At 43.2% G+C, this 25,827-nt stretch overlaps 1 protein-coding gene across 1 annotated transcript in view; it reads left to right on the forward strand.

The window, feature by feature from the left end:
* LOC128652826 (uncharacterized) overlaps positions 1 to 25,827 on the forward strand; it is a 59,156-nt gene that overhangs the window by 23,117 nt on the left and 10,212 nt on the right. Inside the window, exons 5-7 of the mRNA XM_053705793.1 lie at positions 387 to 392; positions 6,704 to 6,891; positions 6,994 to 7,190. Coding sequence (XP_053561768.1) covers positions 387 to 392; positions 6,704 to 6,891; positions 6,994 to 7,190 — 391 coding nt within the window. The remainder of the gene's footprint in view (positions 1 to 386; positions 393 to 6,703; positions 6,892 to 6,993; positions 7,191 to 25,827) is intronic.

Consider the following 25,827-nt stretch of genomic DNA (forward strand, 5'->3'; position numbering starts at 1 on the left):
GTCTGCTCTTCCTATCAACATCTTGGGGTTGAAGGGCGATTTACAATGCTCTATTTGCGTGGCCTCAGTTGTTCCTCAGCCCCAGTTATCAGGTTCCAGTCAGACAAAAATAACCTCATGGCTTACATCAATCACCAGGGAGGAACTTGGGAGTTCCTTAGCCATGAAGGAGGTTACTCGGATTCTTAGTGGGCAGAGACCCACAATGCTGTCTCACGTAGACAACTGGGAAGTCGGATTTTCTGAGCAGGACAGACTTTTCATCCCGGGGGAACTCCATCCGGAGGGTGTTTTCCAGCGTAGTCCTCAAATGGGGGGTGCCGGGAGTAGATCTGATTGCGTCCCATCAAGAACACCAAGCTTCCAAGGTACGGTTCAAGGTCAAGAGATCCGTAGGCTGTTCTGATAGATCTCTGGGCGTTCCTTGGTTTTCAGGTTGGCATACCTGTTTCCTCCGTTTGCTCTCCTTGAGTCATTGCTCGTATCAAACAGGAGAGGGCTTCAGTGATTCTAATAGCCCCTGCTTGCCTTGCAGGATCTGGTTTGCAGACCTAGTGGAGATGTCATCTCTCTCACTTTGGAGACTACCTCTGAGGAAGGACCTCCTGATTCAGGGTCCTTCCTTCATTCCAAATCTCGTTTCTTTGAAGCTGACTGCTTGGGAGATTGAAACGCTTAATTCTGTCTAAGCGTGATTTTTCTGAGTCGGTCATTGAGACCATGATTCAGGCTTGCATAAGATATGGAGTAAATATCTTTATTGGTTGAATCCAAGGGCTACTCTGGAGTAGAATTAGAATTTCTAGAATTTTATCTTTTCTTCAGGAAGGCCTGGAAAGGATGTGTCAGTCAGTACCATTAAGGGTAAGATTCTGCTGTATCAGTTTTACTACATAAACGGTTTGGCGGATGTGCCAGATGTTGCAATATTTTTGTCAGCCTTGGTCAAAATCAGGCTTGTCTAAGGTCTGTTGTTCCTCCTTGGAGCCTTAATCTTGTTCTTAAAGTTTTACAGCTGGCTCTGTTTGAGCCGTTGCATTCCATAGACATTAAGTTTATCTTGGAAGGGTTTTTGTTTCTTGTTGCTATCCTCTTCTGCTCGAAGAGTCTCGGAACTCTCAGCTCTGCAGTGTGATTCCCCTTATCCTATTTTTCATGCCGATAAGGCGTTTCTTCATACTAAGTTACGTTTCCTCTCCCTATTTATTTGTGTCCTCTAGCTTGGGTATTGGTTCCCAACAGTAATTACTCAAGCCGTAGACTCGCCATATCTTAGGAAAGAAAAACAAAATTTGTGCTTACCTGATAAATTTATTTCTTCCTGGATATGGTGAGTCCACGGCCCCACCCTTTATTTTAAGACAGTTGTTCTTTTGACTATAACCTCAGGCACCTCTACACCTTGTGTTACTCCTTTTTCTTAAAGGATTACTTTCTGTTATAATTTTTAAACTAAACAACTAACATATTAAAGTTAATAAACATTAATTAAAACCTACTGACCTATATTTCTCCAAAACGAGGTTTCATAACGTTCTAGAAAGTTATATCTTTTATTCGCCGATTGATGTCACGTATCCTGCCACTGCTCTTCTGAGCCAAAAACTACTCTTTCCTCTGACTTGTGTGAACAGCGGTGCTGTTGCATTACTTGAATTTGCATATAATAAATGGGGTGAGCAGAGACCCTATTTAGCACAAGCACGGTTGTGAAATTGGAATTAGGAGAGTGCTATCTTTTCTACATTGGATAATTTCTAGATCAAGACATTGTGTATGCTGTTGTAGTAAAATGAGTGAAAAACAGCTATGTTATAAATTACAAACTTCTGTCATTGCAGATGTTTATGCATCTGGAAAACAAAAACCTTCCGCCAACTGAAATCATGACAGCTTTTTTAAAGAAAGGCCTTAGTTTATGGGGCTTTTATGGAACTCCCTTGCTGAAGAAAATGGACCTCAGGTTAAAAACAACAAGATCCCAGTAATAAACAAAGCTTTGTGGGTAAACGCAAAGTACCATGACTATGTTTACACTGTTTGCTGCTGACTAGAATTTTGAGGCCACATGTACAAAATCAACAAAAAGCGATAAGATCACTGTGAAGTTTTGGGAAGGTAAAGACCTGTGCTTTTTCTCTTGGGATACATACTGGCTTCTTACCCATGCAGACCTTTGAAGTGCTATTCAGAGGACAAACTCTTTGACGGTTCCAGACATTGTAGTGTGCAAGGAAGTTGCCCTTCGAAAACTTAATACTGTCTTTAAGGGGAGCAGCTGAGGTTCTAGTACTTTTTTTCTCATCCTACCTTTCCATGCTGGTAGAGTATTAATACTCAGTAGTTACTGATAACTGCCGTAGCAGTCACAAATTGTATGAGAGGTAAATTGCTGAGAACAAACTCAAGCGATGATGGGAAAAGTCTTATTTCTGCACCAGCTCATTACAGATGAACAGAAAAATCTAGTATTCAGTTACCTAGTGAACTCCTTTTACTTGTCAACGTTTATTTGTGCTCGGACTGAGAATAGTTTGTTTTCTTCTACTGTAAATTAGCTAGTCCATAGCAGTGTACTTGCCCTTGTTTATTTATGGCCCAACAACCTAAAACTGCATATTGTATTGGCTTGTGTGAAAATTGCCTTCAGTCTAAACTGAAATGGCAAGGTTTCCCACACCTGAGAAGTAGTACTAGGCAGAGTGCTGTAACATTCATTAAAAAAAGGCTAATGTAACAATTTATAAACTTAAGTTAAAGCGAATGGATAGAGAATGAATACTAAGCAACTTTACAATTTACTTCAATTATCATTTTGCTTTCTTGTTATCCTTTGTTAAAGAGTAATCCTAGGTGAGCTCAGTGGTGGTTGCACAATGTTTATAGTGATGTTTATATTGTTGTGAACACTGCTGCCATAGAAAGCTAAAGGCAACGTGCACAGTCCTAAGCGCCTATCGGCCTACCTAGCTTCACTTTTCAACAAAGGATACCAAATTTTATAATGGAAGCAAATTGAGAAGTTGTTTAAAATGATATGCTTTTTGAATCATGAACATTTAAAAGGACACAAAACCCAAATATTTTAGAAAGAGCATGTGATTTTAAATAACTTTCTAATTTACTTCTATTATCTAATTTGCTTCATTCTCTTTGTTGAAAAGCATATCTAAACAGGCTCAGTAGCTGCTGATTGGTGGCTGCACATAGATGCCTTGTGTGATTGGCTTACACATGTGCATTGCTATTTCTTCAACAAAGGATATCTAAATAATGAAGCAAATTAGATAATAGAAGTAAATTGGAATGTTGTATAAAATTGTATTCTCTACCTGAATCATGAAAGAGAAAAAAATGTCCTTTCATTTTTACTTTACTTACTGTTTAAAGAGTAAATGTAGGCTGTCACCCACGAGCTTGTCTTTAGCGCTCTATAGCAGCAGTATTTGCAACAAATATATAACATTGCTACAACAATTGTGGAATACACTGCTGCCATAGAGTACTAAAGACTAGGGGGCCTATTTATGAAAGGCCTGTCGGACATGATCCGACATTGCGGATCATGTCCGACAGACCTGGCTGAATGCAGAGAGCAATACGCTCTCTGCACTCAGCATTGCTACAAGCAGCTCTTGTGAACTGCTGGTGCAACGCTGCCCCCTGCAGATTTGCGGCCAATCGTCCGCTAGCAGGGGGGGAGGTCAATCAACCAATCGTATTCGATCGGGTTGAATTGCGGGGATGTCTGTCCGCACTCCTCAGAGCAGGCGGACAGGTTATGGAGCAGCGGTCTTTAGACTGCTGCTCCATAACTTGTGTTTCTGGCGAGTCTAAAGGCCGCCGGAAACACAGGCCCTCAAGCTCCATACGGAGCATGATAAATGGGCCCCTAGATATGGACCCGATAATGTTTTTTCAGGGCCGATACCGATTATTGGCCACCATTCAGGCCGATAACTGATAACAGGGGCTGATATTCTGTACATTTAATGTTTTGAAAAATCAACACAATTTCTACACAAATCTGGTATAGAACGGAACAGTTTATTAAAATTTGAAACATTAAAGTGCCATTGGGGGTATGGTAGTTGGTAACTGAGCTCCCAGGAACACCTGCGCTTGGACTCTGTTATCAGTGCTATGCTATGTCCAGCTTATATGTGCTATCAGGCTGCATCACTACATCTGATAACAGAATCCAAGCCCAGGTGTTCCTGGGTGCTCTGTTTCCAACTACCATACCCCCCAATGGCAGGCCTGTAGATGGACTTGCATTAACAAACATAGATGATTTGTGTCACTTAAAAACTACATCGTTTCCCTGAAGTACACAAAGCTAAATTACTTTTGATTCACTCCATATCGCTAATATCGAGTATTTTACCGATTATTTCAGAAATTCCGAATATCGGCCGCTCCGATAATCGGTCTATCCCTACTAAAGACATGTGCATGCTCTTGAGCTTACTTAGGTATTGAAGAACATAGACAACATTAACTGATATAGGTCATTAGGAATTACTAGCAACAGTCCTCAAAAACTGCAAATGTAGGAATGATAGATTTATCAACTAGATAAGACTTGAAAGGTGACAAACTCGCCTGTTATTGTTTTGGAAAGGGACATTCCAACCAAAATTGAAATCCATATGGATGCATTTCAGTTTTGTAATATAGATATAGACCCAGTTTGCTGCAAATTAGGCATTTAAAAAAATAAAATTCTGTAGTGTAGCTGCCCCCCCTCAATATCCTACCCCCTCCCAGATCGACTTCCCACCCTCCTATTCCCATCACTAACCAATATAACCAGGACCCCCCCTCGCCACTCCCTCCTTCCCCCTCCCTGCCGCTTTCAGTGTTTTGTTTTTTTTCAACTCCCGCCCGCCTCCCTCCAGCGATGGGCCGCCAACCCGCCTCCCTCCTTAGCCTCCCACCCACCAACGATCTGCACCACCGCTGTGCGATGCAGAGAGGGTCACAGAGTGGCCCTCTCTGCATCACCAACTCTGCAACTTTGGGCATGCAGAAATAGCCCGATCTCGCAATTTTGAGCGAGATCACGGCAGAGAGAAGCCCAGGACTGCCAGGGTACGTCGCTGGTCCTTAAGGGCATAACGAACAGCGTTGTACAGGGTACGACGCTGGTTGTTAAGGGGTTAACTAGTGATAACTTTTACTAGAGGCAATTTTGTCAGTACATCTATATTTCAAATATGTTTCTATTCAAATATGTAATTCACCTATATGCATTTACATTTTGACCGGAATTTCTCTTAAACTCAAAATGTAACCATCTATAACAGTGTTTCTCATCTCCAGGACCCCTAACAGGCTAGATTTTCATGATATCTGAACTAGAGCACAGGTCAAATAATAAACTGATCAGTAACCATGGTTACACACCTGCTTTTACCAATCATAGCTGATTATTTCACCTGTACTCTAGTTAAGATATCAAGAAAATATAGTTTGTTAGTGGTCCCAAGGACTGGAACTGAGAAACCCTGCTCTATATAATGTTTAATAAAAAATAACCATGCATTATACATTTATTTATTTTGCTGTCTGACAAATATGGTGACATTTACCCTGTAACATTTTACAGAGGGATTGTTTGATCAGTATAGGAGTTTAAATCTGTCCTTAAAGGGATATGAAAGTCAAAATTAAAGGGACATAATACTCATATGCTAAATCACTTGAAACTGATGCAGTATAACTGTAAAAAGCTGACAGGAAAATATCACCTGAGCATCACTATGTAAAAAAGGAAGATATTTTACCTCACAATCTCCTCAGCCCAGCAGAGTAAGTTCTGTGTAAAAAGTTATTCTTCACCTGCTCCCAGTTGCAGGTAAAAATAAAAAAAAATTAAGAAATGAACAGCAGCCAATCAGCATCAGCAGTGCTGAGGTCATGAACTCTTACTGTGATCTCATTAGATTTGACTTAACTCTCATGAGATTTCATATGAGAGTTCACGAGGCTCATCCCCTAAGCTGTCCTAGGACAGACACACTAAAATGCTGCTTAGAAATCCTTTACAATGGGATGTGGCTACTGAGGAACTTTTGAGGTAAAATATCTTTCTTTTTTACTAGAGTTGTTCAGGAGATTATTTTCTAGTCAGCTTTTTTACAGCTATTATGCATCACTTTCAAGTGTATAAACATTTGGGTATTATGGCCCTTTAAACTTGCAAGAATCAGATACGGCATGTTATTTTTAAGACATTAAAATAACTTCTATTTTCAAATGTGCTTTGTTATCTTGGTATCAATTGTTGAAAATTAATACACACATATCCTACACTAGTGGGAGCTATCTGGTGATTGGTTCCTTCACACATTTGTCTATTGTGATTGGCTAACTAAGTGTGTTCAGCTAGCTGCCAGTAGTGCAATGATGTTCCTTCAGCGAAGGATACCAAGAGAATCAAGTATAAAGTAAATTTAAACGTTATTTAAAATTGTATGTTCTATCTGAATCATGAATGACATTTTGGGGATTTCCTGTCGCTTTATCTGACCTCAGCAAGGACCAGGAACTTGAAATGTGTCTAAAATATATATCATTTCCTGTTCACTGTAATGTGAATTAGCAACCAGTAATGTTATCATGTTATGGTAAAATAATACAATGTTGGTATAGTCGTCTTCTCTGCTGTGAATTTTACACTGATTTCTGTTCATTTTAGACAGTGATTTCTGGTTCCCCATGGATGGACTGTGCTCAGGGACTGTCCCCCAGTGTTCTTTGGGTCACACTGTAACTTTTGACCCTGAGACCAAAAAAGTGTACGTATATGGAGGGATGAGAGAAGGTCGCAAGTTCAGCAGTATTTATGTGCTGGATACACTAGACTGGAAATGGAATCTGCTCACTGTGAGTGTTGTACTGTGAATATCAGTCTTATTTTAGTAAGTGGAAAGGTATTAATTTTTGGTATAGTGCAACGTACAGATTAAAGATGTTTATCTCCCACAGGCTGGGGGTAAGGTGCCAACCTTGGCTTATCATACTGCCACTATCTACCAGAGAGAGCTGTATGTATTTGGGGGACTGTGCCCGCAGCCAGGCTCTGAATATGGATCCTGCACAAATTCCCTTTATATCTTCAACCCTGAGTACAAGATCTGGTACCAGCCCATTGTGGAGGGAGAGAGGCCTCTGCCAAGATACGGGTGAGGAGTATTATCACTATATGGAAGTTGTGGTTTGGTAGTGGACTTTATAAAATCTTTACAAAGTGTTAAAGGGAGGCGCTGGGGGTGTTTTAGCCTCTTTTAGATATAAGCTCCTTACTGGCTTATGGGTGTTAGAAATGTGTAGAATTCAAAATTAAAAAGGGTGCTTATATAGCTGACACTATAGAAGTTAGTATTCTGCTTAAAATGATACTATGTATTTGTTAAAATAAAAACAATATTTAATGTGCAATTATTGCAATAGTATCCACATATTCATATCATATAATATCACATATACATTTAAGTGACGTCTCCCTTAATGAAGCAAGCTTGAAAAATTGAACAGTATAAAAAGTAGAAAAAGTATATATATTTCTCTTACTTGGTGTATTCAGTCCACAGATTCATCCTTACTTGTGGGATATTCTCAGTCCCTACAGGAAGTGGCAAAGAGAGCACACAGCAAAGCTGTCCATATAGCTCCCCTCAGGCTCCGCCCCCCCAGTCATTCTCTTTGCCACTCTAACAAGTAGCATCTCCACGGGAGGGTAAAGAGTATGTGGTGTTAGATTTGTAGTTTTTATTTCTTCAATCAAGAGTTTTGTTTATTTTAAAATAGTGCCGGTTTGTACTATTTACTCTGAGGCAGAAAGTGATGAAGATTTCTGCTGAGAGGAAAAAGATTTTAGCATGTTGTAACTAAAATCCATTGCTGTTCCCACACAGGACTGTTGAGTACAGGAGAACTTCAGTTGGGGGGAACAGTTTGCAGGCTTATACTGCTTAAGGTATGTTCAGTCATTTTTTCTAACAAGGTAGTGACTGACAGAAACCCCATGAGGGAAGGTAAGCCATTTTCTGAGACACTATAGTATAGAATGATAGCTTCAGTTAAGGGCTTTAATACTGACAGACACTGTGATGGGCTAAATCGATTACTTTATTAGAGTAATCTTATGTTTATTACGCATTTTTTAGACGTTGGAAACACTTTTTGGGGACTTTTTTATGCCTGGCATTTTGTAAGACAGCTAATCTGACTCAGAAAGGCCCCATAACTGTGGAGTGATGAAGGAGGGGGCCTCATTTTCGCGCCTCAATTGCGCTGTTAATTTGCAACACAGCTCCATGCAGCTTCATGTGCAGAGCCTTTAAAGTACAGGAGGACTTCAGGGAAGCTTAATTTACACCTGCAATTAACCCTAAAGGAAGGTAAAGCCACAGCAAAGACTGTGGCATCGCACTGTAGTGAGTTAAACCGCGTGTTTACTTCATTTTGCTCCGGTTTGGGCATAAGGGGTTAAACGATTTGAAAATTTGTGTGCAATCATTTCAAGGCATTAGGATCATGTGGTGAAAATTTCATTAAGATCGGATGTTTTTTGATGATTTGGTAAAAAAGTGTGTGCCTTTTTATTATTTAAAGAGACAGTAACGTTTTTTCAAAAAGTATTTTTTTCAACATTTTAGTGTTGTCTGAGTCTGTCAAACATGTCTAAGCCTTCAGATAGACCTTGTTCTTTATGTTCAAAAGCCATGGCAGTACCCCCATTGCATTTATGTTTAAAGTGTGCAAAAACATCTAAGCATTTTAAAGATCATCCAGTGACAATTAAAAATGCTGACCAAGATGATTCCTTAACATAGGGTAATGAGGATAGTCCTCCTTCCTCCCCCCACGTGTCTACACCAGTAACGCCCGCGCAAGCGATGCCTAGTACCTCTAGCGCATTGGCCCCTATCACTTTACAACAATTAGCAGCAGTAATGGATAATTCCCTTGCAGCATTTTTATCCAAACTGCCAGTTTTTCCAAGAAAGCGCGATAGCTCAGTTTTAAATACAGAGGATGAGCAATCTGAAGCTTTGGATAATTTATCTGTAGTACCCTCACAAAACTCAGGAGGTAGCAGTGAGGGGAAGGGCTGTCTGAGGGAGAAATTCTGACACAGGAAAAGTTTCTCAGCAGGCAGAGTCAGATTCCTTAGCGTTTAAATTTAAGCTGGAACACCTCCGCGTTCTGCTTAAGGAGGTTTTAGCTACGCTGGATGATTGTGGTCCCTGAAAAGTTGTGTAAGATGGACAGATTTCTAGAGGTCCCTATATACACTGAGGCATTTCCGATCCCAAAGAGGGTGGCGGATATTGTGACTAAGGAGTGGGAGAGACCAGGTGTACCCTTTGTTCCCCCACCTATCTTTAAGAAAATGTTCCCCATAAACGACCCTAGGCGGGACGCGTGGCAGACGGTCCCTAAGGTAGAGGGGGCTGTTTCAACACTGGCTAAGCGTACAACTATACCAATAGAGGACAGTTGTACTTTCAAAGATCCTATGGATAAAAAATTGGAAGGATTGCTGAAGAAAATTTTTGTTCAGCAAGGTTTTCTGCTTCAAACCAATTGCCTGCATTATTCCGGTAACTACTGCAGCGGCTTTTTGGTTTGAGGCTCTGGAGGAGTCGCTCCAGAGGGAGACTTCATACGATGAGGTCATGGATAGAATTCACGCTTTGAAGCTGGCTAATTCTTTTATCACTGATGCCGCTCTCCAATTAGCTAAACTAGCGGCGAAAAACTCAGGTTTTGCCATTATGGCGCGAAGAGCGCTTTGGCTCAAATCATGGTCGGCGGATGTGTCGTCCAAAACAAAACTGTTAAATATTCCCTTCAAGGGAAAACCCTATTTGGCCCAGAGCTGAAAAAAATTATTTCAGATATCACTGGGGGCAAGGGCCATGCCCTTCCACAAGATAGGCCGTTTAAGGCCAAAAATAAGGCTAATTTTCGCTCCTTTCGCAACTTCAGGAGCGGACCTGCTGCAACCTCTGCTGCCGCAAAGCAAGATAACGCTTCCCAGCCCAAAGCAACCTGGAAACCCTTGCAGGGCTGGAATAAGGGTAAACAAGCCAAGAAGCCTGCTCCTGCTACCAAGACAGCATAAAGGGGTAGCCCCCGATCCGGGATCGGATCTAGTAGGGGGCAGACTTTCTCTCTTTGCTCAGGCTTGGGCAAGAGACGTTCCGGATCCCTGGGCATTAGAAATAGTTGCTCAGGGGTACCTTCTAGAATTCAAGGACTCTCCCCCAAGGGGAAGGTTCCACATTTCTCGTTTGTCTTCAGACCAAACAAAGAAACAGGCGTTCTTACACTGTGTAGAAGATCTACTAAAGATGGGAGTGATACACCCAGTTCCAATTGCAGAACAAGGACTGGGCTTTTACTCAAACCTGTTCGTAGTTCCCAGAAAGGAAGGAACTTTCAGGCCAATCCTGGATCTAAAAATTCTAAACAAGAGTTCCGTCTTTCAAGATGGAAACCATTCGGACAATCTTGCTGATGATCCAAGAAGGTCAATATATGACTACCGTGGATCTAAATGATGCGTACCTACATATTCCTATCCACAAAGATCACCATCAGTTCCTAAGGTTTGCCTTTCTGGACAAACATTACCAGTTCGTGGCCCTTCCTTTCGGGTTGGCCACCGCTCCCAGAATTTTCACAAAGGTGCTAGGGTCCCTTCTAGCGGTACTAAGACCGCGGGGCATTGCAGTAGCACCTTACCTAGACGACATATTAATACAGGCGTCGTCCTTTCACAGAGCCATGGCTCATACGGACATCGTTCTGGCCTTTCTAAGGTCTCACGGGTGGAAGGTGAACGTAGAAAAGAGTTCTCTGTCCCCGCTCACAAGGGTTCCCTTTCTGGGAACACTAATAGACTCTGTAGAAATGAAAATCTTTCTGACAGAGATCAGGAAGTCAAAACTGTTGAATACTTGCTGAGTTCTTCATTCCATTCCTCGGCCTTCCGTGGCTCAGTGCATGGAAGTAATTGGTTTAATGGTTGCAGCAATGGACGTACGCCCGACTCCATCTCAGACCACTGCAGCTGTGCATGCTCAAACAGTGGATTGGAGATTACGCAGATTTGTCTCCTCAAATTCAAATGGATCAAAAAACCAGAGACTCTCTGGTGGTTGTCTCAAGATCACCTGTCTCAGGGAATGAGTTTCCGCAGACTGGAGTGGATCATTGTCACTACCGATGCCAGTCTGGTAGGCTGGGGTGCGATCTGGAACTTCCTGAAGGCTCAGGGACTATGGTCTCGGGAAGAATCTCTTCTCCCGATAAACATTTTGGAGCCGAGAGCGATATTCAATACGCTCCAGGTGTGGCCTCAACTAGTAGAGGCCAAATTCATCAGTTTTCAGTCGGACAACATCACGACTGTGGCGTACATCAATCATCAGGGAGGAACAAAGAGTTCCCTAGCGATGAAGGAAGTAACCAAGATCATCAAATGGGCGGAAGATCACTCCTGCCATCTATCTGCAATTCACATCCCAGGGGTAGAGAACTGGGAGGCGGATTTTCTAAGTCGCCAGACTTTCCATCTGGGGGAGTGGGAACTCCTCCCGGAGGTTTTTGCTCAGCTGACCCAGCTATGGGGCATTCCAGAGTTGGATCTGATGGCGTCCCGTCAGAACACCAAACTCCCCCTTTACGGATCCAGGTCCAGGGATCCCAAGGCGGCATTGATAGATGCATTAATAGCGCCTTGGTCATTCAGTCTAGCTTATGTCTTTCCACCGTTTCCTCTTCTCCCTCGGCTAATAGCCAGAATCAAACAGGAGAAGGCTTCGGTAATTCTGATAGCGCCTGCGTGGCCACGCAGGACTTGGTATGCAGACCTAGTGGACATGTCGTCGGTCCCACCATGGAAACTGCCATCGAGGCAGGATCTTCTAATCCAAGGTCCTTTCAAGTATCCAAATCTAGTTTCTCTGCAACTGACTGCTTGGAGATTGAACGCTTAATCCTAGCTAAGCGGGGTTTCTCTGATTCAGTTATAGATACTCTGATACAGGCCAGAAAGCCTGTCACCAGGAAAATTTACCATAATATATGGCGGAAATATCTTTGGTGGTGTGAATCCAAGGGTTACTCGTGGAGTAAAGTTAGGATTCCAAGGATATTGTCTTTTCTCCAAGAAGGTTTGGAGAAAGGCCTGTCAGCTAGTTCCTTAAAAGGACAGATATCTGCTCTGTCTATTCTGTTACACAAGCGTCTGGCAGCTGTACCAGACGTTCAGGCGTTTGCACAGGCCCTAGTTAGAATCAAGCCTGTCTACAGACCTGTGGCTCCTCCATGGAGTCTAAATTTAGTTCTTTCAGTTCTTCAAGGGGTTCCGTTTGAACCTTTGCATTCCATAGATATCAAGTTTTTATCTTGGAAAGTTTTGTTTTTAGTAGCTATTTCTTCTGCTCGAAGAGTTTCAGAATTGTCTGCTTTGCAGTGTGATTCACCCTATCTGGTGTTCCATGCAGATAAGGTTGTTTTACGCACTAAACCTGGTTTTCTTCCAAAGGTGGTTTCTAATAGGAATATTAACCAGGAAATCATTGTTCCTTCTCTGTGCCCTAATCCAGTTTCTAAGACGGAACGAGTGTTGCACAATCTCGATGTGGTTTGTGCTTTAAAGTTCTATCTAAAAGCAACCAAAGATTTCAGACAAACATCATCCTTGTTTGTTGTGTATTCTGGTAAGAGGAGAGGTCAGAAAGCAACTGCTACCTCTCTGTCATTTTGGCTGAAAAGCATCATCCGATTGGCTTATGAGACTGCTGGTAAGCAGCCTCCTGAACGAATTACAGCTCATTCCACCAGAGCTATGGCTTCCACATGGGCTTTCAAGAATGAGGCTTCTGTTGAACAGATTTGTAAGGCAGCGACTTGGTCTTCACTGCATACATTCGCCAAATTCGATACTTTTGCTTCTGCGGAGGCTATTTTCGGGAGAAAGGTTTTGCAAGCAGTGGTGCCTTCCGTTTAGGTTACCTGACTTGTTCCCTCCCTTCATCCGTGTCCTATTGCTTTGGTATTGGTATCCCACAAGTAAGGATGAATCCGTGGACTGAATACACCAAGTAAGAGAAAACAGAATTTATGCTTACCTGATAAATTACTTTCTCTTACAGGTGTATTCAGTCCACGGCCCGCCCTGATATTAAGTAAGGTTCAAATTTAATTTACAATAACTAGTCACCACTGCACCCTATAGTTTCTCCTTTTTCTCCTAACCGTCGGTCGAATGACTGGGGGGGGGGGGGGCGGAGCCTGAGGGGAGCTATATGGACAGCTTTGCTGTGTGCTCTCTTTGCCACTTCCTGTAGGGATTGAGAATATCCCACAAGTAAGGATGAATCCGTGGACTGAATACACCTGTAAGAGAAAGTAATTTATCAGATAAGCATAAATTCTGTTATATCTCGAGGGTGTAGTGTATGCACTCTCACTACCGTCCTGCGGCCGCAAGGTTGCTATAGTAAGGAATATAGCAAAACAGTAGAAAAGCACTCACTGGACTTTAGACATCAGTGTTAATCCTTTATTGTGACATTTCGGGACAACCAGAGAGGGACTATGGTGAAGTAGTTGCTTAAGGGGTTTAGGATAGAGGCAGAGTTAGCCAGCGAATAGGAGCAGTGTGGGCCGGACTTGTGAGCCTATCAGTTGCTCTGTTTGATGACAGCTGTATCGGCTGACGATGTTGTCTAGTACACTTTTTTTTTCTATAACAGAGATGTGGATCTAGGTATGCCTTGGAGCTAGATGAGAGGGGCTGAAACTCCGGTGCTGATTTATTCGTTGAGAGGTCTGTTTCAGGGGTGGTGCAGTCTGCGACTATAGTCTGTAATGTGTGCGATCTAAAAATAGGAACTATATATTTTCTTCTTAAATGGAAAGAGTCCACACCTGCATTCATTACTTTTAGGAATTAAGAACCTGGCCACCAGGAGGAGGCAAAGACACCCCAGCCAAAGGCTTAAATACTCCTCCCACTCCCCTCATCCCTCAGTCATTCTTTGCCTTTCGTCCCAAGAGGTTGGCAGAGACGTGTCAGAATTTTTAATTTTAGATTTTTGTCTCTTATGGAGGGTAATACTCTTCGGCATGGGACAGGAGTTTTAAGTAGTCCTGTCAGTCTCTCACTGAGGGCTTGGATGAAAGTTAGAGTCTGGAGATGCAGGGAGAGTCTTTCTGTGAAACCATCCTGGCTCATATTAACAGCTCCTCAAGCAATCAGCGTTGTCGAACTTTGCTCCACTGCCGGATTTCTTCTCTCATGTCCATGGCGGAGGCAATGCCACTATTCGTCACACTTGAAAGGCCGTGTTCCTGTTCCTGTCAGGGTGCCAGGAATCAGACTGACGAGAAGTGCAAAAATAATCACACCTTTATTAATAGCAAAAAATAATAAAAAGTCCACAAGTCAAATAACAAGCCAGGAATCAAAACCAGAGCTGGTAGTCAGACGAGCCGAGTCAGGAGCCAAAGCGAATAGTCAGACGAGCCGGAATCAGGAACAAGGAAAACAGCAGAGTCAGGAACAAGCCAAGGATCAGGAACCAGGAAGGACGTCCGGCAGCGAGGTAATACACAGGAACTCTCACAAACAGGTCTGAGACAACGCAAAGGCAAAGCATACTGAACAGAGGCCCTTTAAATAATAAGTGATGACATCACAATTCTGAGATTGCATCCTGTCTCACATGGATGATGCACACCAGTCTGGCCATAAAAGGAAGTGCAGGAATTGAGCAGCATCCCCCACAATGCACCATAGTCAGGAAGAGAGGTGAGTAAAATGGCTGCCAGCAGCACATGGCAAACAAAACAGGGAAAAAACCCTGACAGTTCCACGGCGTAGATTCCGGTAAGATCGTTTCATTTTACTTTATCGTCAATGTACTGTAATATGAATGTTTTCCCGAGAGGCTACCACACCTTTGCGGGTCTAACTATATGACATAAGGGTCTCAGTGAGTCTTAGTTAGTATCTTGGAATCGAGGGTTAATATCTCCTGAGGGTGGTTATTGAATAGGGGGGTTTAAAATCATGTTTGTTATGTGATTTAATCTGCTTAGGTGTGATGTTTATGTTCTCGTGGTTGGAACTTTGAGGATTTGGTGACGCAGCCTTTTGGTTGGGCACGCTGTTTTTGGACTGTTCGGTTCACCTTGTGTTCGGGCGTGGTTCCGTTCCGTTCCCCATTTCCACATTCCTGACCGTGTGGTGAAGGAGATATTCTAGTCCACAGGGGTCTGGTCATAGGAGGTGGTGAGTGCCCCAGCCATTGTAGGTGTTAGGTGCCATTTTTTTTTTCATTCTTAGTCCATATTGATATTTCCTCTATCCAGTTATGGAGGATTCTGATGCTGAGACTGTGCTCGTTTCAGATTCAGTTACGGAGGATTCTAATACAGAGACTATTTTGATTTCAGATTCTGTGTCCGGTGTTGACTCCGGTTTGGCCTCGTTGACGCATGTCGACCAGTTTTGTTAAGTATGCCATATAAGAGGCACCTGGTTCCTCGTGCTTGGGGAATCAAGGGACTGCTGAGAATCAGGGGACTGCTGAGCTATCCGCTCTGGGGACCCCGTTTTCCAAGAGGTAAGTTCCCTTCCAATTTATATTTCTACACATGCGGGTAACCCAGTTTATGGTTCCTCTGTGCGGGGTGGCGTGTTCCCCCTGGAGGTAGCAGCACGTTTTCGCTTCCAGATAATGTTAGCAATGGTCCGTCTGCAGAGTCCATACGTTTATTTGAGATTGTGCTCGTTCCCTATTGTCCCGGGTCTTCCGCCTTGGGATGGGCCTCTACAGTTCCCCGCGGGTGTAACTGTTCCGGAGTGTTGTGCCTTTTGTTACAGGATTGCGCGCCTTAGCCTGTTGCTTAGACATCTTTTTCAGTTAGTGAATGACCCTATCGTTAACAGATATGGGGATTTTCAGTCTGATAATTCGAATGGTGCACCTCATTAGACATGTGGGGGTTATTTCCTGTTTATTTGTTTTAGATCTTTCCCAGTTTTTTGACAGATAGGGGCTCCGTTTGGCTGGTCTTGCGGGTAGGCCTGTGTCTTTTGGGAGCTGTGCCTCTGTTGGGTGAACTACTTGTGAGGGTGTCCTTTCGAGGACATTTGCAGGGGATTTTTTTTCTTCCCCGTTTAGAGCCGGTGGGCTTCGGGCCTTGAAGACGGTTATTGCCCTTTCTGACCTTTTCCCCTTTTTCTTTAAGGGATATTCTCTTCCTAGGGAGTCCTTACTAGGGGCTTCTCCTGGTCGGGAAGTGGAAGGGTGGACTGGGTTCCACCTGGAATTTTGCTGGATCCATGTCAGACTGTGGGGCCTTGTTTTGATAAATCCTTAGGTATATGGCCTTGTCTGTTTTTCAGAGTTGGGTTGTACTTATACTCTAGGGGGATGGGCTCTGCCATATTTACGCTCGTTCCTGTACCAGTTTTCGGGATCTTTGTTCCCTTGTATTGGTGGCCCAGCTGGGTCTGCCGGTCAGGATGCCAGAGCGGTCTATGGGTCACAGTATCCTTTGGGATGTGTGAGCTTGCTGAGTCTATTCTGATAGCTCAGTCTGCTAGGAGATGGTTTTTCCTTTCTCCTTTGACAGGAGACGGTTTCCTCTTCTGAGGGTATTTTCTCCTTCTCGGGGGGCCTCGAGGGAGGCTTTGTGTTCCCCTTTTTAGGGACCTGTGAGTAGGTCCGGCGGCTTAGGTTGCCTGGAGTGTGCCCTCTGTCGGGGGTTGTTTTGATGACTGCTTTTTCTTCTTCCTTGCAAGCTACCTCTGTGTCGTCCTGTTATGGACTCTGTGTTCTCGAACTTGGGGTTTCGCCTGGGTCTATTACACGCTCTTTCACAATTGAATACTTGGTATTCTATGGGGCAGGCGCTGGGAGGACTTTGCCTCTTTAGTTGCGTTCCATGCTTGCAGGTTGTTAGGGATATGTCTCTTTGGTCTCCATGCCCGGTATTATCCCGGGTTTCGCCTGGTATAGGCGTGGCCTCTTTCCCTGTTTGGGTTCATTTGGGTCTCTGTGTGCTGTGCCCACTCTTGGAGGTGCTGTTTTTTGTATTAACGGTTTCCTTGGTTCTCCTTTGTCTTGTTCCCCTTGGGGATTTCGACTGGTTCTCCCATCATTTGTGAGGGGTGAGTGGTGGGGGACCATCTGTTGGGCGACGATGTCTCTTGGTGGACTGTTGGCTCAGTCGAGTCCATTTTGCGGTCTCTGGTTTGGCTCTGGACTGGCTGCGAGTCAGTTTCACTGGGGCTTTTCCTTGAATTTTTTTCTCTGCTTTGGTCGAATCGGGATTTTTTTATTGGGTAGCGGTTCAAGCCTGGTGCTCTCAGTATGGGCTGCCTATTGTACCCTCCTGTCTTGGCATTCAGTGTCCTCTATAGCTTGGGTATTGTTTGCTAAACGTAATGAATGCAGCTGTGGACTCTTTTCATTTAAGAAGAAAAACATAAATTATGCTTACCTGATAATTTCCTTTTCTTCTGATGGAAAGAGTCCACAGCTCCCCACCTGTAATTTTATGTGGGGCGTCCTTACATTCTTCTGGCACCTTTTCACCCTGATATTTCTTCTACTGTTCCTTGTTCCTCTGCAGAATGACTGGGGGATGAGGTGAGTGGGAGGAGTATTTAAGCTTTTGGCTGGGGTGTCTTTGCCGCCTCCTGGTGGCCAGGTTCTTAATTCCCAAATGTAATGAATGCAGCTGTGGACTCTTTCCATCATAAGAAAAGGAAATTATCAGGTAAGCATAATTTATGTTATTTAATTTTCCGCATACTATAGGCCACTTAAGGGTGATTACCGGCTACAGATGATAATTTTAAATGTTAATTTTAAACATTTTGTGAAGGTTTGGAGCATACACTCGGATTGGAGGAGGAGCTCTATACCAGTTAGCTAATGTGATTAATATGTACCGTGCATGGGAGCCTATCAGTTGCTTTGTTTTGATATCAACGTCGGCTGACACTGCAAATACAGTTGCGGGGGCTTGTTAGCCCTCGGCGGGTGGTGCCCCTTTTGTAATAGAGAGCTAGTTATAGTCATGTACCTGAGTCGGTATTTAAGTTAGTTACACTGGAGAATAACTTGACGGCTCTCTGGTGCTATGGGGGCGGCTTTGGAGTACTGATGTTGTATCGATTGGTGGGTGGTGTTCTCCTGATCCAATCAGTGTCATTGTGTTGGTAGCCAATAGCCATGCTGTCTTATATCAGTATTTATACACCAGCCAAGATCATCATAACGGAAGGTAGATCTACCATTTTCAGTTTTACACTTGACACAAGATTAATTGCTTCACCTGTTTTATACATATATTACTTGTTTTATTCATGTATCACATATACTTTATATTAAGCTTGGTTGATTATTTTGCAAACGGCTATCACTGATTGGTAGCCCTGAAGGGGATTGTCATTCAGGCCTATAAAAGTTTTCATTTCTCCAACATAGGTGTGTCCGGTCCACGGCGTCATCCTTACTTGTGGGGATATTCTCTTCCCCAACAGGAAATGGCAAAGAGGCCCAGCAAAGCTGGTCACATGATCCCTCCTAGCTCCGCCTTCCCCATTCATTCTCTTTGCCGTTGTACAGGCAACATCTCCACGGAGATTGGCTTAGAGGTTTTTTGGTGTTTAACTGTAGTTTTTATTATTCAATCAAGAGTTTGTTATTTTAAAATAGTGCTGGTATGTACTATTTACTCTGAAACAGAAAGGTGATGAAGATTTCTGTTTGTAAGAGGAAAATGATTTTAGCAACCGTTACTAAAATCGATGGCTGTTTCCACACAGGACTGTTGAGAGGAATTAACTTCAGTTGGGGGAAACAGTGAGCAGACTTTTGCTGCTTGAGGTATGACACATTCTAACAAGACGATGTAATGCTGGAAGCTGTCATTTTCCCTATGGGATCCGGTAAGCCATTTTTATTACATAAGAAAAAAAGGGCTTCACAAGGGCTTTTAAGACTGTAGACATTTTCTGGGCTAAAACGATTGATATATAAACATATTTTATACTTCATAGCTTTGAGGAATTATTTTATTCTTGGGAATTATGTAAAATAACCGGCAGGCACTGTATTGGACACCTTATCCTCTAGGGGGCTTTCCCTAATCATAGGCAGAGCCTCATTTTCGCGCCTCTATTGCGCACTTGTTTTTAGGAAGCATGACATGCAGATGCATGTGTGAGGAGCTCTGATACACAGAAAAGACTTTCTGAAGGCGTCATTTGGTATCGTATTCCCCTTTGGGCTTGGTTGGGTCTCAGCAAAGCAGATTCCAGGGACTGTAAAGGGGTTAAATATAAAAACGGCTCCGGTTCCGTTATTTTAAGAGTTAAAGCTTTCAAATTTGGTGTGCAATACTTTTAAGGCTTTAAGACACTGTGGTGAAATTTTGGTGAATTTTGAACAATTCCTTCATACTTTTTCACATTTGCAGTAATAAAGTGTGTTCAGTTTAAAATTTAAAGTGACAGTAACGGTTTTATTTTAAAACGTTTTTTGTACTTTGTTATCAAGTTTATGCCTGTTTAACATGGTCTGAACTACCAGACTGTGTTCTGTATGTGGGGAAGCCAAGGTTCCTTCTCATTTAAATAGATGTGATTTATGTGACACAAAATTTAGAGAAAAATGATGCCCAAGATGATTCCTCAAGTGAGGGGAGTAAGCATGGTACTGCATCATCCCCTCCTTCGTCTACACCAGTCTTGCCCACACAGGAGGCCCCTAGTACATCTAGTGCGCCAATACTCCTTACTATGCAACAATTAACGGCTGTAATGGATAATTCTATCAAAAACATTTTAGCCAAAATGCCCACTTATCAGCGAAAGCGCGACTGCTCTGTTTTAGAAAATACTGAAGAGCATGAGGACGCTGATGATATTGGTTCTGAAGTGCCCCTACACCAGTCTGAGGGGGCCAGGGAGGTTTTGTCTGAGGGAGAAATTTCAGATTCAGGGAAAATTTCTCAACAAGCTGAACCTGATGTGATTACATTTAAATTTAAATTGGAACATCTCCGCGCCCTGCTTAAGGAGGTCTTATCTACTCTGTATGATTGTGAGAATTTGGTCATTCCAGAGAAATTATGTAAAATGGACAAGTTCCTAGAGGTCCCGGGGCCCCCCGAAGCTTTTCCTATACCCAAGCGGGGTGGCGGACATTGTAAATAAAGAATGGGAAAGGCCCGGCATACCTTTCGTCCCTCCCCCTATATTTAAGAAATTGTTTCCTATGGTCGACCCCCAGAAAGGACTTATGGCAGACAGTCCCCAAGGTCGAGGGGGCGGTTTCTACTCTAAACAAACGCACCACTATACCCATAGAAGATAGTTGTGCTTTCAAAGATCCTATGGATAAAAAATTAGAGGGTTTGCTTAAAAAGATGTTTGTTCAGCAAGGTTACCTTCTACAACCAATTTCATGCATTATTCCTGTCACTACAGCAGCGTGTTTCTGGTTCGATGAACTAGAAAAGGCGCTCAATAAAGATTCTTCTTATGAGGAGATTTTGGACAGAATTCATGCTCTCAAATTGGCTAACTCTTTCACCCTAGACGCCACTTTGCAATTGGCTAGATTAGCGGCGAAAAATTCTGGGTTTGCTATTGTGGCGCGCAGAGCGCTTTGGCTAAAATCTTGGTCAGCGGATGCGTCTTCCAAGAACAAATTGCTTAACATTCCTTTCAAGGGGAAAACGCTGTTTGGCCCTGACTTGAAAGAGATTATTTCTGATATCACTGGGGGCAAGGGCCACGCCCCTTCCTCAGGATAGGTCTTTCAAGGCCAAAAATAAACCTAATTTTCGTCCCTTTCGCAGAAACGGACCAGCCCCAAGTGCTACGTCCTCTAAGCAAGAGGGTAATACTTCTCAAGCCAAGCCAGCCTGGAGGCCAATGCAAGGCTGGAACAAAGGAAAGCAGGCCAAGAAACCTGCCACTGCTACCAAGGACAGCATGAGATGTTGGCCCCCGATCCGGGACCGGATCTGGTGGGGGGGCAGACTCTCTCTCTTCGCTCAGGCTTGGGCAAGAGATGTTCTGGATCCTTGGGCGCTAGAAATAGTCTCCCAAGGTTATCTTCTGGAATTCAAGGGGCTTCCCCCAAGGGGGAGGTTCCACAGGTCTCAATTGTCTTCAGACCACATAAAAAAACAGGCATTCTTACATTGTGTAGAAGACCTGTTAAAAATGGGAGTGATTCATCCTGTTCCATTAGGAGAACAAGGGATGGGGTTCTACTCCAATCTGTTCGTAGTTCCCAAAAAAGAGGGAACATTCAGACCAATCTTAGATCTCAAGATCCTAAACAAGTTTCTCAAGGTTCCATCGTTCAAAATGGAAACCATTCGAACAATTCTTCCTTCCATCCAGGAAGGTCAATTTATGACCACGGTGGATTTAAAGGATGCGTATCTACATATTCCTATCCACAAGGAACATCATCGGTTCCTAAGGTTCGCATTCCTGGACAAGCATTACCAGTTTGTGGCACTTCCGTTCGGATTAGCCACTGCTCCAAGAATTTTCACAAAGGTACTAGGGTCCCTTCTAGCGGTGCTAAGACCAAGGGGCATTGCAGTAGTACCTTACTTGGACGACATTCTGATTCAAGCGTCGTCCCTTCCACAAGCAAAAGGCTCACACGGACATTGTCCTGGCCTTTCTCAGATCTCACGGGTGGAAAGTGAACGTAGAAAAAAGTTCTCTATCTCCGTCAACAAGGGTTCCCTTCTTGGGAACAATAATAGACTCCTTAGAAATGAGGATTTTTCTGACAGAGGCCAGAAAATCAAAACTTCTAAACTCTTGTCAAGTACTTCATTCTGTTCCTCTTCCTTCCATAGCGCAGTGCATGGAAGTAATAGGTTTGATGGTAGCGGCAATGGACATAGTTCCTTTTGCGCGAATTCATCTAAGACCATTACAACTGTGCATGCTCAGTCAGTGGAATGGGGATTATACAGACTTGTCTCCGACGATACAAGTAGATCAGAGGACCAGAGATTCACTCCGTTGGTGGCTGTCCCTGGACAACCTGTCACAGGGGGATGAGCTTCCGCAGACCAGAGTGGGTCATTGTCACGACCGACGCCAGTCTGGTGGGCTGGGGCGCGGTCTGGGGACCCCTGAAAGCTCAGGGTCTTTGGTCTCGGGAAGAATCTCTTCTCCCGATAAATATTCTGGAACTGAGAGCGATATTCAATGCTCTCAAGGCTTGGCCTCAGCTAGCAAAGGCCAAATTCATACGGTTTCAATCAGACAACATGACGACTGTTGCGTACATCAACCATCAGGGGGGGAACAAGGAGTTCCCTGGCGATGGAAGAAGTGACCAAAATCATTCAATGGGCGGAGACTCACTCCTGCCACTTGTCTGCAATCCACATCCCAGGAGTGGAAAATTGGGAAGCGGATTTTCTGAGTCGTCAGACATTTCATCCGGGGGAGTGGGAACTCCATCCGGAAATCTTTGCCCAAATTACTCAGTTGTGGGGCATTCCAGACATGGATCTGATGGCCTCTCGTCAGAACTTCAAGGCTCCTTGCTACGGGTCCAGATCCAGGGATCCCAAGGCGACTCTAGTAGATGCACTAGTAGCACCTTGGACCTTCAAACTAGCTTATGTATTCCCGCCGTTTCCTCTCATTCCCAGGCTGGTAGCCAGGATCAATCAGGAGAGGGCATCGGTGATCTTGATAGCTCCTGCGTGGCCACGCAGGACTTGGTATGCAGACCTGGTGAATATGTCATCGGCTCCACCATGGAAGCTACCTTTGAGACGGGACCTTCTTGTTCAAGGTCCGTTCGAACATCCGAATCTGGTCTCACTCCAACTGACTGCCTGGAGATTGAACGCTTGATCTTATCAAAGCGAGGGTTCTCAGATTCTGTCATTGATACTCTTGTTCAGGCCAGAAAGCCTGTAACTAGAAAAATCTACCACAAAATATGGAAAAAATATATCTGTTGGTGTGAATCTAAAGGATTCCCTTGGGACAAGATAAAAATTCCTAAGATTCTATCCTTTCTTCAAGAAGGTTTGGAGAAAGGATTATCTGCAAGTTCTTTGAAGGGACAGATTTCTGCCTTATCTGTGTTACTTCACAAAAAGCTGGCAGCTGTGCCAGATGTTCAAGCCTTTGTTCAGGCTCTGGTTAGAATCAAGCCTGTTTACAAACCTTTGACTCCTCCTTGGAGTCTCAATTTAGTTCTTTCAGTTCTTCAGGGGGTTCCGTTTTGAACCCTTACATTCCGTTGATATTAAGTTATTATCTTGGAAAGTTTTGTTTTTGGTTGCAATTTCTTCTGCTAGAAGAGTTTCAGAATTATCTGCTCTGCAGTGTTCTCCTCCTTATCTGGTGTTCCATGCAGATAAGGTGGTTTTGCGTACTAAACCTGGTTTTCTTCCGAAAGTTGTTTCTAACAAAAACATTAACCAGGAGATAGTCGTGCCTTCTTTGTGTCCGAATCCAGTTTCAAAGAAGGAACGTTTGTTGCACAATTTGGATGTAGTTCGTGCTTTAAAATTCTATTTAGATGCTACAAAGGATTTTAGACAAACATCTTCCTTGTTTGTTGTTTATTCTGGTAAAAGGAGAGGTCAAAAAGCAACTTCTACCTCTCTCTCCTTTTGGCTTAAAAGCATCATCAGATTGGCTTACGAGACTGCCGGACGGCAGCCTCCTGAAAGAATCACAGCTCATTCCACTAGGGCTGTGGCTTCCACATGGGCCTTCAAGAACGAGGCTTCTGTTGATCAGATATGTAAGGCAGCGACTTGGTCTTCACTGCACACTTTTACTAAATTTTACAAATTTGATACTTTTGCTTCTTCTGAGGCTATTTTTGGGAGAAAGGTTTTTCAAGCCGTGGTGCCTTCCATCTAGGTGACCTGATTTGCTCCCTCCCTTCATCCGTGTCCTAAAGCTTTGGTATTGGTTCCCACAAGTAAGGATGACGCCGTGGACCGGACACACCTATGTTGGAGAAAACAGAATTTATGTTTACCTGATAAATTACTTTCTCCAACGGTGTGTCCGGTCCACGGCCCGCCCTGGTTTTTTAATCAGGTCTGATAATTTATTTTCTTTAACTACAGTCACCACGGTATCATATGATTTTATTCCTCCTTTACGTCGGTCGAATGACTGGGGAAGGCGGAGCCTAGGAGGGATCATGTGACCAGCTTTGCTGGGCTCTTTGCCATTTCCTGTTGGGGAAGAGAATATCCCCACAAGTAAGGATGACGCCGTGGACCGGACACACCGTTGGAGAAAGTAATTTATCAGGTAAACATAAATTCTGTTTTTCACTTGTACTGGTTGTCAGAAGAAGGGACGTTTGTGGTCCCGAAACGTCACAATAAATTATAATAATAGTGCTTTTTTACTGTTTTGCTGTGTGTGTATGTATATATATATATATATATGTATGTGTATATATATATATATATAGTGTAGAAGAGTCAAGTTGCTACACCTGCAAAGTTCCTTATTGGAACGCTTTAGCGTTATTCAGGAGAGCTGTATCTGCCGAATTTAACGTATCCACATAAAATGTAAATATATTATTGTTGCAACTAGTTGCAGATTGCTTAGGGTGAACCGCTATTAATTTACCTTACCACAGTCTTCAGAACTATAACGGGGAGTTCCTTTCAGTTCCCCTCTCACTCCGTGTGTAGGTTACCTGCTCCTCCGTTTAGTTCACTGGTGTGCGTGGTAGGAAGTGCGGCTGGTCTTGTGACCGATCTGTGTCTTCTGATTGTCGCAATCTCGGTCCCTTCTGTTTACAAGCTGTTAAGGTCGGATTCTATCATAGATTTGAAAGATAAAGAAGTTTAGGGTTCACAATGACATCCCACAGTGCTTCAACGCTTTTTGCCCACTTAGGGCTTTATCAAGATTCCTTACTGTGTTAGGATTACTCCTTTTATATCCTATATGTCATTATGATTGGTTGGCACTGTTCAAAAACTTTAAGGTGGATCACAGAGTTTCATAGAAGTTGTGTCTTAAGGTGGTATAGGCGAATTAGGACAAATATATTTTCTTGTGTATATATATTAAGTCATTATTTCACCTATTATGGTGTGGGCTTAAATAGAACATAAATGAATGTCTCTACTTTTTTGCCGGTGATGTAGATCAAATGCCCTGACTACAAAAGCTTGTTCTAAGATCCAAGGGTCACAGGTTCATATCCGGCAGGGTCGATGCAGCCCTTCGGCCTTTTGAGGTCAATAAAATGTGTACCATTTATTTGGGTAATAACAACTATTACTATTCAGCTGCCAATTTGGTTAACTCTGAGTGCAAGCGCTGAAAAAGCGTTATTTTTTAGTCCTACTAGGAGAAAAGCACTATACAAATACTAGTTAATAAGACTGCATGAAGGTGCGGTTCTCAAACCAGTTCTTCTGGTGTGGGGCAGATTAAGTTATTTATAGATGGATTCAGTCCAAAGTCTATAGAATATTATTCTTAGGGATTATGAATAGATTTTTAGAATGAGACCTTCTATGGGAAGATTCTTTCTCTCTCATGTTTGAATACACTCGGAAGGTTGTTTTTTTCTGAAATATATTTCAGAACTAGATTTTTTTTCAGGGGTGTTTGTACCAGTTCCTTAGCAGGGACAGTGTTTGGGTTTCTATTCAAATCTATTCTTTGTCCCAAAGAAGGAAGATTCATTCAGACCAATCTTGGATCTGAAAACTCTAAATCGTTTT

Source organism: Bombina bombina, chromosome 1 (assembly GCF_027579735.1).
Source record: "Bombina bombina isolate aBomBom1 chromosome 1, aBomBom1.pri, whole genome shotgun sequence".
Lineage (NCBI taxonomy): Eukaryota > Metazoa > Chordata > Amphibia > Anura > Bombinatoridae > Bombina > Bombina bombina.